This window comes from Lepisma saccharinum, chromosome 19 (assembly GCF_977018435.1).
Source record: "Lepisma saccharinum chromosome 19, izLepSacc3.1, whole genome shotgun sequence".
NCBI lineage: Eukaryota > Metazoa > Arthropoda > Insecta > Zygentoma > Lepismatidae > Lepisma > Lepisma saccharinum.
Genome location: NC_139247.1, coordinates 42,285,076 through 42,299,911, shown reverse-complemented (window position 1 = coordinate 42,299,911; position 14,836 = coordinate 42,285,076). Strand labels below are relative to the sequence as shown.

The 14,836-nt window shown below is 39.1% G+C and overlaps 1 protein-coding gene across 1 annotated transcript in view; it reads left to right on the top strand.

Moving 5' to 3' along the window:
• The first annotated feature begins 1,350 nt into the window (after positions 1-1,350).
• The window catches only part of LOC146003124 (lachesin-like), a 147,700-nt gene continuing 134,214 nt past the window's right edge, over positions 1,351-14,836 (top strand). The window contains exon 1 of the mRNA XM_083141301.1: positions 1,351-1,502. Within this exon, the coding sequence (XP_082997427.1) occupies positions 1,457-1,502 (46 nt within the window). The 5' untranslated portion in view covers positions 1,351-1,456. The remainder of the gene's footprint in view (positions 1,503-14,836) is intronic.

Here is a 14,836-nt window from a genome sequence, read left to right as displayed (position 1 = left end):
ATTTATTTTTACTGCCGTTTAAAATTCTGAGAGCAATATATAAGATGGATACAGTCTTCTTTTACATGGCGAAGTTAAGGCTGTGGAGCCTTTTCTTGCACTTGACCATGTTTACAAAAAAAATTGAATGTGAAATAATGAAAATATTGAAAAAAAAAACACGCCTATGTTGCTTATCTTATTTGTGTATGCGAGCGAAGCGATCAAGAAAATTTTACGAAATGTACTTTTATTTGTATAAAATTTGAAATCGAGAAGGCAATTGCCCCTCTGTGCCCCCTGCAAGTGGTCTTAGCCGTCTGGAAGAAAAATGCAAGAAACACTTGAAAACTAATTCCATCTTGAGTATCCATTTGTCCTGCTATTCTTAGAGTCTGCTAGTCAGGTTTCTTTACTTCAATGTTTGCCCCCTTCCCTTAAATTGGACTTCCTTCCAGGGGAACAATGCCCCTGCCCCCTTGGGGTTGCAGCACTGTTTGTGAATGCCTCATCATAAATTTCACGTCAACACTCATTGTCACGATTAGCTAGATGTGGCAGAAAAGCAACGCTAAGTAACAAAAATCAAATATCCACTCCCTCTCTCTATCACATGAATCGCTATTACCAAAAGGTAGACTTGGGAAACAAAAAATTATTCTGTTCAAACTTTATAGCAACACATCCAAGAAAAACATCCAAATACATTAGGCACCTTTAGTACAAGACCACTCAAAATGTCACAACTGTTCTATAAAATTGAACTTTGAAAATTGCGAAATCATTTCACGAAGTCTGAATCTGGAAGGGAATTTTTCCCCCAATCCTGATACGACATTATATGGAATCCCACACACCTTCATAAATCACAAAATCAATAAATGTCTTTGTTATGTTGCCAGAGTAATACAGGATATAATTGTAAAGATTAGTGAGAATTCCAGTAGTGAGAATTAGTAGGAATGTGTTCTGTATTTTTCACAGGGGGGAAAAGCAGGCTCTCAGGGGGGGGGGGCAATTGCCCCCTGCCCCCTCTACCTACGGGCCTGGATGGTGATCACATCACCCCCACTCACGACCGGATCAAGAAAGTGTGGGGCGTTACCCCCACACCCCCTATACGCCTTCATGGCGTGGTGCTAAGCACAGGGGAGCACTTTACCTTTTTTTACCATTCCTCTTAATATCCGTATTCTTAATTCATTCCTACGAAAAATCAGGAACCGTAAATGTAATATACGCGATGAGTAGGAAAACATTTGTTCCACGTCCTCGGTTACCCGTGACAAATTTCCCTACGCTCCGAATCTATTGCAAGTTGTTCAGAACTTGGACACTAGGTGTCAGTAGTCGTGCGACACACGGATTGTCGAGACTAAAGGATGCGGCAGTCGGGAGTCGGGATAGGAGAGAACCGAAGTGTTGGGAAGTGAGTGGTAGCAGACTAAACTCGGGAAGAGAATCGTAAACATCGGAGATGTTACGAAGATTATTGGCTCTCTCAGCCCTGTGGTGTTTGGCTGGTGAGTACAAAATGTTACATGCTTAACTCTACTTGGCACCATTTCAAACACAAATCCTTTTCATATTCATAGCGTATTCTTTTCGAAGAGAAATAAAAGTTAAAATCGAATTGGCCCTTTCACCGGTAAAAAAGAATTCGAACAAGTACTCGTATGAAGCGTTACAAATAAAGATCCTAACCACAGTCTATAGTTTGCATTTACATGTTTCTTTAATCGCTGTCTATTTGTCACCAGTGGGAAATGTACCGAATGTACAATTGGCTGCATAAATATTACCATCCAAACTGTCAACTACTGTTTTCATTCGCTTGTGTCCAACACGATTTTAAGGAATTAATCTATACTGAAGCTGATGCTGTTTTTTTCTGAAAACATTGTTCCTGAAGCAGAGTGAATAAATATATGACGATGTGCAGTTTGCCTACTATAATATTTCCCGTTGACATTTTTTCTTTCAATTTTCGAACCTCGCATTGCACAAATTGCCCACTATTATACTTACCCCCGTCCACACTTGAACGTGTATTAAAGTTTTATTTAGTCTATTTCGTGTTCAGAAAGGTTAATTGGACTTAACATAGTTTAAAATGAAATCCGATATACTCTGCACTATAGCTTCACCGGGGATCGAACCCAGAATCTCTTGATTACAAGGTAACAGCCTTATCACAAAGTCATTGGGGAGATCCGTGTAAACATGTTTTCCTGTAAAGGGCTATTGCGTTCGTTCCCTTTTCCCGAAGAATGTTATTGTAATTGGCTATCATTTCTGTAAATGAATGTATGTATTCGTAAGGTAGTACAGTGTTGTTGTGAAGTAGTTGCACTGCAATCAAGGGGTCCCGAGTTCGATACCCGGAGGAGGCTCGTTACATAGTGGTTCGAATCCAACTTTAAACCGTAGGTCCAGTCCCGCTTTTCTGTGCATAAAGTGGACTCGGACTCTTTTCTTTCATAAGTACAGTGTGGTCGATAAATATAGGCCTAACTGGACAAGTTGTTCATCACGATTTAAGTCATTTCTCTCTAACAACAAAGTGGTAGATGAGTGAGATACGTATTGCCAGCAAATTGTTCATCACTACGTTTATTCTTGTTTTTTTTGTTTTTTTTTACACAACGAGTAATTGAAACAAGATTCCAAACAGGTTGCTGAGAACCTCGGCACCAGCAGACTTAAAAATTCATTCCACAAAAACATGTAGGATGCAAGAGAAAAATTAATTGCCAAGCAATACTTGATCATCAAGGGGTTTGCAAACTAGTCGACACAGCTGAACATCAATTCCGCGCCGACGCAAGGTGTCCCGGGTTCGAATCCCGACCTGTTTTCTTGTGTATGCCCTTCCATCAAATTCATCATATGATCCTCATCTTCGCGATTAGCCAAAACATGACAGCAAAGCGAAGTAAAATAAACGTTTCCGCAAAGTCAGAAACTCCTAGTCTCCGTTGATGTTGACTTGATCTGGTTTTTGCAAGCATCCAAGTGTTTACCTACAGTCTCGGAAGCGAAGGCCAATCATAGGTTTACCGTATTTCAGTAAAGAAGAAGAAAAAAATATTAAAAAGGGCACATTTGACTGATTAAACTGCCGATAGTAGTGACTAACGCTAACTCGAAACTCCGTTGCAACAGTCAACTACTTTTAATCGTGTCCCATCGCCGCTATTTTCTGGATTTCGAGACCGCAGTGCGAACTTAAAAAAACGCTAACCATTCGGTTGCATTGCATAACAAGAGGGGGTGGGGCTGAACCCCAGAAATATCTTTGAAATAGTAGTAGGGAGTATTAAGGCGAGGAGGGACAATTACGCACTAGTTGTGCATTTATTTCAATATCGTCTGATTGGGCACTGCTATTTAAAAAAATGGTTTAGTATGCGAGAGAGTATGAATTTCTCTCCATGTTGCAAGTGGAAACTGTTTTTCAAGTTGATTAGTAAGCTAGACACGATGTTTGAAAAATATGATTAATAAGTATTTACAGAATCCCATGTATTCCTTATGGGAAATCAACTTCAAGTTACGGCTAATCAAATGGGAGTTTCGACTTTTCCTACTACTATGACATAGTTCAACGTGTCCTCCTTCAGTCCATGTACTTTTCTACGTCATTGGATGTTTGATATTCCCGTAGGAACGAATAAAAGCATGGTCCCATAAGCGTAATGCATTTCTCCTTGCCTCCTGCGGGCATCCTGGCAGTGTTGCCAAACCTGATGTGCATAAAAGAGCTACATTTCACCATAAATAGAGCTAAAGATGACTTTCAAGGAGCTAGATTAACGAAGGCTGCATAAAATGCTTCCTAGAGTAATTTTAGGTGTCAGAGGGGTGGAGGCGCTGCTATTACCGATAGCTTTCAAGTGATGGCAATTTATTCCTAGTTTTCACCGCCTAGATTTGGCGACATCACCCATCTCAATAATCCAATGATGTTCATATGAAAAAGAAAATAAAGGATTCCCGGATAATAATATTGTCATCTTCACCTTAGCCACAGCGCTATATATAAAAATACCTGGGGAGGAAAGAGGGGGTGGGTGACGCAGCCTATATATGAATATCAAGTCACGTGCAAAATGTATACTCATGGCAAAGGTTGGGCCGGAGCCAGTGGTGGCATCATGGTGCGGCAGAGGGCGGGTGCCACAGTTCACAGTCAAACGAGTGCACGAAAGAGCCAGATCTGGCCCCAAATGAGCGAAGTTGGCAACAGTGATCGGCACCTGCCCCAGCGAGAAAGACTTAGGGGAAAGTGTCCCTCCTCGCCTTAAAGTAGCTTTCTTTGCAAACTTCTTTCATATTACAAGGCTGCTTATCTTTTATTGCTTACAAATAGGGAAGAAGTACTGTAGTATAAACCGCGGACTTCAGTGTGTTTTTGTTTTACCTACGTTACAAACTGTTACATTGTGGCATGGGCGTAACTTGGGACTTAACTTTCGGAGGGGGGGGGGCAGAGTCGAAAAGTTTTTCATCTCGTAAAAATAGTGTCCAGGATTTGCAAAATAACTGTTACATTTGCGAAATCATAAATATTATTATATATTACTTAGCTCCTCAGCAGGCTTGTATCTAGAAATATGTTTCGGAGGGGTGCGAACCAAGTCTCTCAGTAATAATAATAATAATGTTTAAATTAAAATAATTATATATTAAATAAAAGTAATACTAATTACAATACTTAAGTTAATATTATATTATTACACGAATAGGTAAAAAGTCTGTATAAGAATAGAGATATAAGAGTGCATAAGGTAGGTCGGGGTAATTTGTGGCAGTGGGGTAATATGGGGCATTTTTAGAAAAGTTTGAATTATACAAAACCTACTTTGCAGAATGTAATGAAATTTTTACAGTTTGTTGGTTCTAATATTTTGAAGACCCTCACTTGTAAACTATTTTCTAGGCTAACCCATCGAACCTAAAAAAGAAATGTTTTTGAGGTAAAACTGAAGATTGCAGGTTCGAGGGTCAGTGATTAACTGTGCTCACAACCATACAGACAACACCCAGAGCAGTTTAACTTACACACATTTTGCATTTGAGGGTTAACCTTCAAGATAGTGTTTGTTTCCCTGTGCTAGGCCTATTACATTTTGTGCAGTGAAGAAAAGTTAAAAACTGGGGTAATTTGGGGCAGTGTAAAGTGGAAACTGCTGGGAGAAAACATGAACTCTTGTGCTTAATTTGGTTTTCTAAAGTTAGAAGTGTAAATTTGATTGTCTTTTTGTACATAAATTTGAAGTTTAGTTAACAAAATAGAGCTGTAAAATGTGCCACATTCCTTTTTCATGTAGGGTTCCCGGGCTCGATACCCGGTGGAGGCACATAGTGGTTCGGATCCCACTTTAAACTGTAGGTCCAGTCCCGATTAGCCGTACTGTGCATAAAGTGAACTTAAAACACCAAATCAATCAATCAAATCCTTTTTCATATATAGGCTTAGTACCTATACGTTTATCAGTTCATGAATTGCTAGTAGGCCTAACGTCCTTTTCTAGCATCTAAGAATATGTTTGATGTCTAGTTTGTAAGCTATTTACATCACAATGTTGTTAAAAGTCTGAAATTATTATTTCATTATCACTTCTTAATAATTTCCTTTCTTTGTCATCAAAAACTAATGGAAGAAAACCCTTGTTACGTAAATATTTTTTATTGTCTCACTGTAAGCACATAAACGACATTGAATAATATGAATTGATGTCTTTTGCTGTTTTTGTGCCCACAATACCCTCAAGATGGGGTAATTTTGTGCAGGGACTGAACTACAGAGGTGGGGTGTAAGGGGTACCTTCCACGTAGGCGCCCAAAAGTCAACCTCACTTCCACGTAGTGCACCCTGGACTAAAGACTAACGAGGCTCTGGCGACTGGCTCCATGGCCAGTATAATTTTGTTCGTGTTGTCCTGTGTTTTGTCCTTATTTGTGCTGAGTGTTCTTTGCAGCCTCGGCTTTTAACAACAGTCAGAACATTTTAATATTTTATGATTTTAATTAAGCAACGTTAGAGTTGTTACGTGTAACGGTAAGGGGCTGGACCCCGTATAGTGTGATGGGTGCAAAATAGCCTTAGTGCTGACGCACCCAAAAATTTTAAAATCTAATCTAATCTAATCTGAACTACAGAGGTGAGAAGTACAAAAAATGAGAAGTGCCTCACATTCCCCCAACCCTGGGGTAATTTGGGGCAGGGTATAAAACAGTGTACAGAACATTTACCATGGGACTTTTTTTAAAAAAATAGAACTGAGCTATCGGTCTCAAAGGTATTTCAGTTCTTTTTAAAAAAAAGTTGTGAAAATTGCCCCAAATTACCCCGAGCCATTACCTAGCTTACCTGTAGTTAAGATCGGAATAACTTGCATAAAAACAAGTGCCCTGGCAATGAAAATATTGTCAAATAGATGAATAATTGAATATTTATCGAATAACGCAAATGATGTTACATGCAGTTGGAGAAAAGTAAGTTTGTGATTAAATTTTTTTGCATATTATTTTGAGTATTAATGTACAGTGGGATCCATGAGTATTACCGTGCAAATTGTCCATCACCATGTTCGTGCACTTCATTTGACCCAATAAGGGCTTCAAGAATTAAGAGAAAACTCAAAACAAGCCGTTGTTAACTTCTGTACGTACCAGTATACATAAAAATCCATCGTTTAAAAACGCATAGGATGTAAGAGAAAAATTAATGAAAATATTCATGGACAATTTGCATGGTAATACTCATGGATCCAACTGTACATAAATCTTCTCTGTAATGTCATTCAAAGGCGTATGATCCCAATATAAATCCTTGTCTTCCAATAAGTTCAGAGGAAATTATACAACAAATGCTAAACGAGAATATTTTCATTATTTAATTTTCGTACCTAATAATTATTTTGGGTGGAGGGGTCCGGACCCCCGAAATACGTCCTTCGTGTCCTGTAAAACCGTATGATCCCAAATATAATCCTTGTCTTACAGTAAGTTCAGAGGAAATTATATAACAACGGCTAAACGAATAAATTTTTCATTATTTAATTTTTGTACTTGATAAATCTTTCGGGGGGGTCCGGACCCCCTGGACCCCCTCCTTGCTTTTCAGGTCTTATGATGTTAACAAAAGTATCCTTAACTTGTAAATTTTAACAAGCCTGAAAATTTGGAGGGACAAGCGCCCCCCTTGCCCCCGCCAAGTTACGCCTATGCATTGTGGCTTCGAGCAGCCGTGATTGAATCCAGTTCTTGTAAGCATAGGGAACTCAAGCTGGCGGTCGAGAGAACACAGACATTCATTCGTAATTTATAACTAGAGCCCGGAAGTTCAGACATTTATTTTCGTTAAAATAGGCAGGCAAAAAGGAATTTATAATGTTGAAAATAGGCACTAAAATGAAAAAAAGGCAAAATAAACCGAAAAAAGGCACATTTGGAAGTCGCTTACTTTTATCTATAATTTCTGACAAAATGTTAAAATCTACATTGGGAAGAGCATTTCAATTTTCTCCGTCTTGATTGCACATAACTACGTACAAGGTATTTTTTTAAGTTCTCAACATTCATTGATAGTCGTCTGTCAGAGAGAATGTTTTTCATAATAGAAAATGATATTTCTACTTCGACAGAAGTTATTGGAGTATACATAAAACAAGCTAATGTAGCTGGACTCATTTTGGTAACAGCATTTTCACCTTTTAGAATATCACAAATTGTTTTCAATTGTTTCAAGTCCTCATTTGCACTCACTACCCGTTTGCACTTTTCCGCAACAGCTCCTGGCAATTCCATCATCTGCTGCATAGATTCCTCGTAGATTTTCACGGATGCTATAATTGTAATTGTCTCTGGCAATGCACCATAATGTGCAAAAATAAAGTTGAATAGCACAGGAGTTTTTCACTTCACGAATTGAAGCCGCTTCATTTTCTGTAAGAGCATCTATCACCACACTGATTTTTTCAAGGTTGTAGCATAATATATCGCTGCTGATATCCAGGTTCCCCATCTGGTCAAGACTGGTTGCGGAAGTAAACTAAGCTCAGATGCAACTTCCTTAAATTTTCGGGTTCGAGAGGAAGATTTCAGAAATATCTTCTTTGTGTTCGAAATCAACCTGTCCACTTCAGCAGTCAATCATGCACAAGGAAATGTTAACCGAAAGGCAATATCCTAACTGAGCATGAAATACATTTTTCTCACACTTTTCTCCTTCAGCAATGTTGAAACATGCATGAGTTCAATATTACTTAAATAAGGCGAAAATTATTCACATAATAAACGGAAGAAAAATAAATGCCAACAACGTTTTTTGGGAGAAAAATCATTTATGTACACATTTTTTTTAAAAAAATGGTCAAATTTCATTGAAAAAGGCAAAAAAGGCATTATAATTAAAAATAGGCAGTGGGGTCCCAAATAGGCAAAATAGGCAAAATGAAAAGGCTTCTAAAACATTCGAAACAACATAAGAAATTTTATATCCGGAAAAATTTTATCAATATATGCAGTAGATAAAATGAGGCATTTTGCCAAACTTCCGGGCTCTATTTATAACTAGCGTGCAGTTGGTACAGATGTAACGAACGCTACGTTGTGGATGTTACCTTGCGAACGACAAATAATATTGGCGGCAAATTGCTGCTGTGCGCATCTTGACGTCACATGAAACCTGCCTGTAGGTGAGATAAAAGTTTCTCCATACTTAACGGGTCAGCGCACTACGTCGTCAGTGGTCCCCGATTCGAATCCCGATCAATCAATTTCATTACATCCAATTTCACTCTCACCTTCAAGAATCGCCAGAAAAGCGAAGTGAAATAAAAGCATTGAATCGGCGATGATTTCTTTGTCGCGTGCCAAGGTATGCCTACTGCCGACTTCACTGCCACAGTGCCACATGGCTCAGCAGAGCTGGGCGATCAGTTACGTGGTGACGTGTGGTCAGCACGACGAACCCCAGTCGTAGTTTTACATGGCCGGGTTACGCTACTCATTCTTAGCTCCTCAATTTCTTCACGATGGTGGGTGACCACAGATCCCATATACAGGCCGAAATCTCGGGAGAAAACGTGTTACGCTTCCCCAGGAGAGACGAACCAATGCGTGTCCCTTAGTCCGAGCCCAAAGGCTGGCGGTTTAAAAAATATGGATATTCGAGTTCGGACTCCAATTATAAATTAACCGCTAGGCGGTAGACGTACATATAAACGAATTGCATCACAATTTAGCGTATTAAATTCTGTATTAATCTATGGTAAACATTTTTTTGTGATTATGCGTTCGGTTTTTTATCGTCGTGAGAAAAAAGTGTGGTTTTTTGGTGTTTTCTTTTACACTGTAGCTATAATACTGTTCTCACTACGAAAAAAATCGAAGGCATCCTTCCTCGAAAGAAATACGTTACCATAGAGTAGCACAGAATTGAATAAGCTAACTTTTCACGTAGATAACTCCTTTTTATGCGGGTCTATTGGTTAATTTTTAATTGGAGTTCGAACTCGAACATCCATAATTTTTAATCCAGCAGAAGAACCTCTAACGCTCAAAGGAAGCACCTCAATCAAAGTGAATTCTGCTCTGAGTTTGTTCTTCAAGTCCATTTCATGCACAGATAGGCTAAACGGAACTGGACCTATAGTTTAAAGTGAGATCCGAACCACTATGTGCTTCCACCGGCTATCGGACCTGGGACCTCTTTATTACAAGGCGACAACGTTTTAACTGCACCATCGGAGAGACCCTCTTTTCGTTGTAAAACAAAAATACGTGACCACCACCATGTCAGTCGCGAAAATCTCTATCCCTAAGCTTCTCAGTATGCTTTCAGACCAGGTTACCCCAGTATTTGTTAAACGCGCAGTTGGTATGAAAATTGTTTGTGGGGATTAGGATACTATATTGATTTTAATACATGATGCACCCCTTTTGCTCACCCTTCGTGGTACTGAACAAAGCCCCTAACTTAAATTCACGCTTGAGCTCTTTACAAACAGGTTTTATGTAGGGGACCTAACAAGGGCATAAAATGTGCAGGAAGGGTAGATGCACTGGATAATGAGAAGTTTCGCACAAAATTGGAAGTTCGACAGCGTTACAGGAATGTTCAATCCAACGGCAATTTAAATTACAAATTTCAGAAACTTCAAACTATTGTATAAGATCCATATTCAGTGTGGTAATAAATAAATGAGATCACCATTTTAAGACTTGGAATGATAAATATTGAAAGCAGAACACGCTTTGTGTTTATGATACGCGCTTTTCAATTGCGTGATTTTTAAAGTTGAAAACTGATGTTCTAAACAGATGATTGATCAGTACACCCGTAGGGGAGGTTGAAATGGAAAATTAATGTCGACGCTTGTTCGAACTTTTTATATTATTATTATTATTATTATTATTTGGGGAAGAGCGACCACTCAATCAACTGGAAAGTTATGAGTAATGCACAAGGAAAACGAAAACTTTTGAGAGGATGAGATGGGAGAGGAGAGTATCAGACCGTTTATATAAAACTGGATTATAGTTACAATAAACAATAGTTATTATAGCCTAGTCACCAATAGGGAAGACTTTTCTGGATACACCAGATGTGTGAATATTCGGAAAACTTAATATTTTTCACATTTCATACCATTAATATACTGAAAGCCATAGTTATTCCATTTTGTTATTAACTTCAGCAGACGTCTTTGAAAATTAAGAGCAAATTTTACTCATGAAGTATAAGTTGCGTAAAAAGAAAAAAACTCGTTTTTGGAGTTTCCAAAACGCACGGAACCAATATTATTCTTTGGATTTTTGTTTCTGTAATAAATGAATGGTATCAATTTTTCGGGGTGTCGACTCATCGGTTAGCCACCTTGCGCATTTCCAAATGATCTCGAATAATGACATGCACGCGCTCCTTCGAAGCGTCAGTCGGCGATCCGCCATGATGTTGACGTCAGTGGAAGCACTCCGCGGGCGCCCGTTTCGAGGTTCATCACTGAGGGACTGTCGTCCACGTTGCAATTCATTCACCCACCACTTCACTGTTGCATAGGATGAGGCATTGTCCTGTAAGGTGTTTTGCATGCCCTCATGAATCTGTTTGGCCGTCCAACCCTTCAGGAAGAGATACCGAATCACTGCACGATCGGCGATGCACTGTTCAGTCACAGATGGCTCCATCCTGGCTCACAATTCCACCTGCTGAAAATTAACGGTTCAACTTAGAACATGTAACCTTGTAGGGTATCCATATAAAGACTACTCTAACATACAAAAAATTCATGAACCAAAAATGCTTCCGGGCCTGGCCAGAAACTTTCCAGCCGACCCTCATATATATATATGGGTGCGTATATGGGCATAATTGGCCTCCCCGATGGCGTAGTGGTAACGTCGTCGACTTGTAGTCAAGAAGCAGGTTCGAACCCGGTGGAGGTGCATATTGGTTCGGATCGCACTTTAAACTGTAGATCCAGTGCCGATAAGCCTAGCCTTTCTGTCCATACAGTCTATGATACAGTGGACATAAAAACAAACTCAAACAATTTATGGATAAAATTAAAACGACTGCTCCCCACGAAAGATTCTAGTTTCCCTTCTATATTTTCGTTCTTTTTTTTCGGTTGACATTATTGAGACCCACGTACCTCAACTAATTGATCTTTCTACAACCCTGTAATTAGTGTATATTGAAATAATTATCAATTCTTTTTGGTACACATGGAAGTTTTATATCGGAGAGTGCTAATTTGTAATATGGACAATCGTGACTGGTCAAGGTAGAAGAGAGACACTTGTCTGTAGGACGCTAAAATATACCTAGGTATGCAAGTGAATAGTGAGAGGGACGTGAGTATTCTCTGGTGGGTAATCATTTAATGTACCCAAACACCGTATAAATAATGCGTATACGGGCTAAAAGAGCATTTATTTTATCCAGTTTTTATTGTTTGCTAGGCGTAATGGTTGCGGACTGGTTGACCGAAGGGGGGTCATTACCCATGTCTCTCTCTGCCTTTGTCACTGGAGATTGAACATCAGTGTGGATCATGTGTCAAAGCAGAGAAGCACTGATTGGGATACTATGTACGTAGCTACAAACAGGTATTTACCAAGACATCGTGGGTTCGATTCCTGGTAGAGATCGGATCACACTTTATTATACAGTGTCAGTTCCGATTATGCCTAATCTGTCCCGATGCAAGCAAACGAGGCTGTGGTACCTGGAACCACAACCAGCATAATATGCTATGGGATTTGCATTCCGTTTCCTGTCGACGTGTATTTGTGGTTGTCCCCTCGTCCATTTCATATATCACCGTCGCGATTAGCCAATTGTGGCAGAGAAGCAGCGTAAAATGAAACAAATCAATCAATCGTGAATATGCAAGCTTTTCGTTAATCGTGAAGAAACATAATTTGTTAACAAATGAAGTCTGAACTAGGCGACATTGTTTCCCTCTGGCGGAAGTTTCCAGTTGTAAGCCTCAGACTGGATGATCCTATTGTGTTGTACCCAAGGGAAATGAAGCAGGCAGTGACGACATAACAAGCGCTGTTTGGAGCTTCTCGGGTTCCGTCACCCCTTTCAGTGGGGAGGGGTGGCCGAAAGCAGATGATTTCCAGGCCAAGGGAAGCTGACAGCCACGAGATATTTTCCCAAGTGATGAAGAAGACGTGTTGAAAACACCATTATATCTCCATTCTCCATATAAATCTCAAGGGAGGGCTTTGCTTATTTTTCTCACATGTGCTGGCGAGTGAAGTGGAGTCGTCAATCCTTTTAGTCGTGTTGCTTCCGGTAAGAAGGAAGATAAAATTACGTACATGCACTGGCGTACGCAAGAGGAAGCTGGTTGGGCCACAGCCACTCTCGAAATTTATAGAAAAATTAAAAGTTACCAAGGAAATCACTAAAGAACTCGGGGTAATCCTCAACCCCCCCCCCCTTAAAATGAATCCCGATTGGCTATCAACAACCTTTAAAACCAAGGTTAAAAATGGTAATTACGAAATATTTTAGTGTTCCAGCCCCCTTCGAAAAATAATCCTGCGTACAGGCGTTTGGAAATGAGACACTATTATATTAACCTGCTCGTATGCGCTCAAGTTCAAGTATTCTTTTCGTATTTTTCGTAGTTTGTATTTTTCTTACTTTAAATTGTTTTATGCCTCTTTAGCCTAATTGCGACAATTATATAGATGAAATTGATAATGTTGATCCATTGATTTGATTCATTTTACTTCCCTTTTCTGCTGCTTTTGGCTATTCGCGAAGATGATGTTGAGTGATGATATGAAGAGCCAGGCCGGGATTCGAACTCAGGATTCCTGGCGTCGTAGCGCGTTGTGCTAACCACTCTGCCACGGAGATCAGCGAACTGATGAAGGAAAACTCACAGAAAAACCTAACTGCCTATGCTTGGCCAGATATTGTCACTCACACACTCACCTTTTTTCTAAAGTCGTTTTCACGTTCAGAAGACACAACGGCGCTTATGGAGAAACCGCACAGTGTTGCCAATACAGCGCTAGCTCATGTCGCCGGGAAATGATGACCTTCCTTCACAATGAAGGTGTTACATATTTTGTATATATAATGATAATTATATGTAATTATTAATATTAATATTATACTGTGAACGTTACAGTTACCCTTTTTACTATGATCCATTGCGATCACTACACACGCGAGTGTAATGCACGAATATGACACTTCGGAAATCACTTAAAAAAGTAAAAATCACTGAGCGATCACACAACTGAAAACACTTTTTCGAGAGAGGGAAAAAGTCGAAACAGACCAAAGCAGATCTCTCACTCAAATAAGGGGAACCTGGCACATGTGTTAGATTCAAGTTGCAACCCAAACAAACAAATGAGTTATGGCCCACGTGAACTGATAAGACGTGAATGACTCAAGCAAGGCATGTCATATTTCTATCTTGAAGCCCCATATTTTGTCACGTGTTGGAAAGCCTTTCAAAGGTTAATATGGTGTCTATGAATTTCTGTGTACGTTGGAAACTGAAAGGTGATCTTCATTTCAGTATTAATGTCGACAGTAATGTAAACAAAAACAACGTGTATTTGCGACAGCACTAATGTTGCTCACAACAGCAGCATTGGAAATAATTGTCAATTATTAAATTTAAGTAATTTCAATTCTATTAACAAACTGCATGAAGTTCATATTTTTAATGAATGGAAATAAAGTAACAACTCGAAAACTTGGTGGTGATAGCCGGAATGCTGCGGTGAGTCAGCCCAAGATGGCCAGACAACGTCTCCTTACTTCGCGCGCGGTTCGGGTTAAAAAGAAACTCCAAATGCATGGAAGTAATATTTCTGGGAACCTTTGAGTGGTTATAAAAAATGATTTCATTATTTTCTGCACAACTTTGTCGCTGGAAGTTTTTACTTGGAATTACAGAACAAAAAATGGCCAGCGACGACATTTTCTACTGCACGAATATAAAAAATCTCCACATACTTTATTTGAATATTTTTTAATGCAAATATGCTTTAAAGTATTGATAAATTCTGAGTACCACCGTCACCTATGACAATTAAAAAACAGTCTCAATTTTTTTAATAATGAATGCTTCAATTTTACGCCATGTTTCAACGTTAGGAATGAAAACAATGTAAAAATTGTGTTTTCACAGAAAATTTGCGTTTTTAATTTATCTAAAATTATGTAAGCAAGTTACCAGTTTTTTGTGTTCACCATCGTATTCTCTACAAAATTTCCTACAAAACTACAGGTATCGATTTTACTTAAGCTAAATTTGTAAATCCAGAAATTTGACAACAGCGCGCTCGTATTTCCCATAAG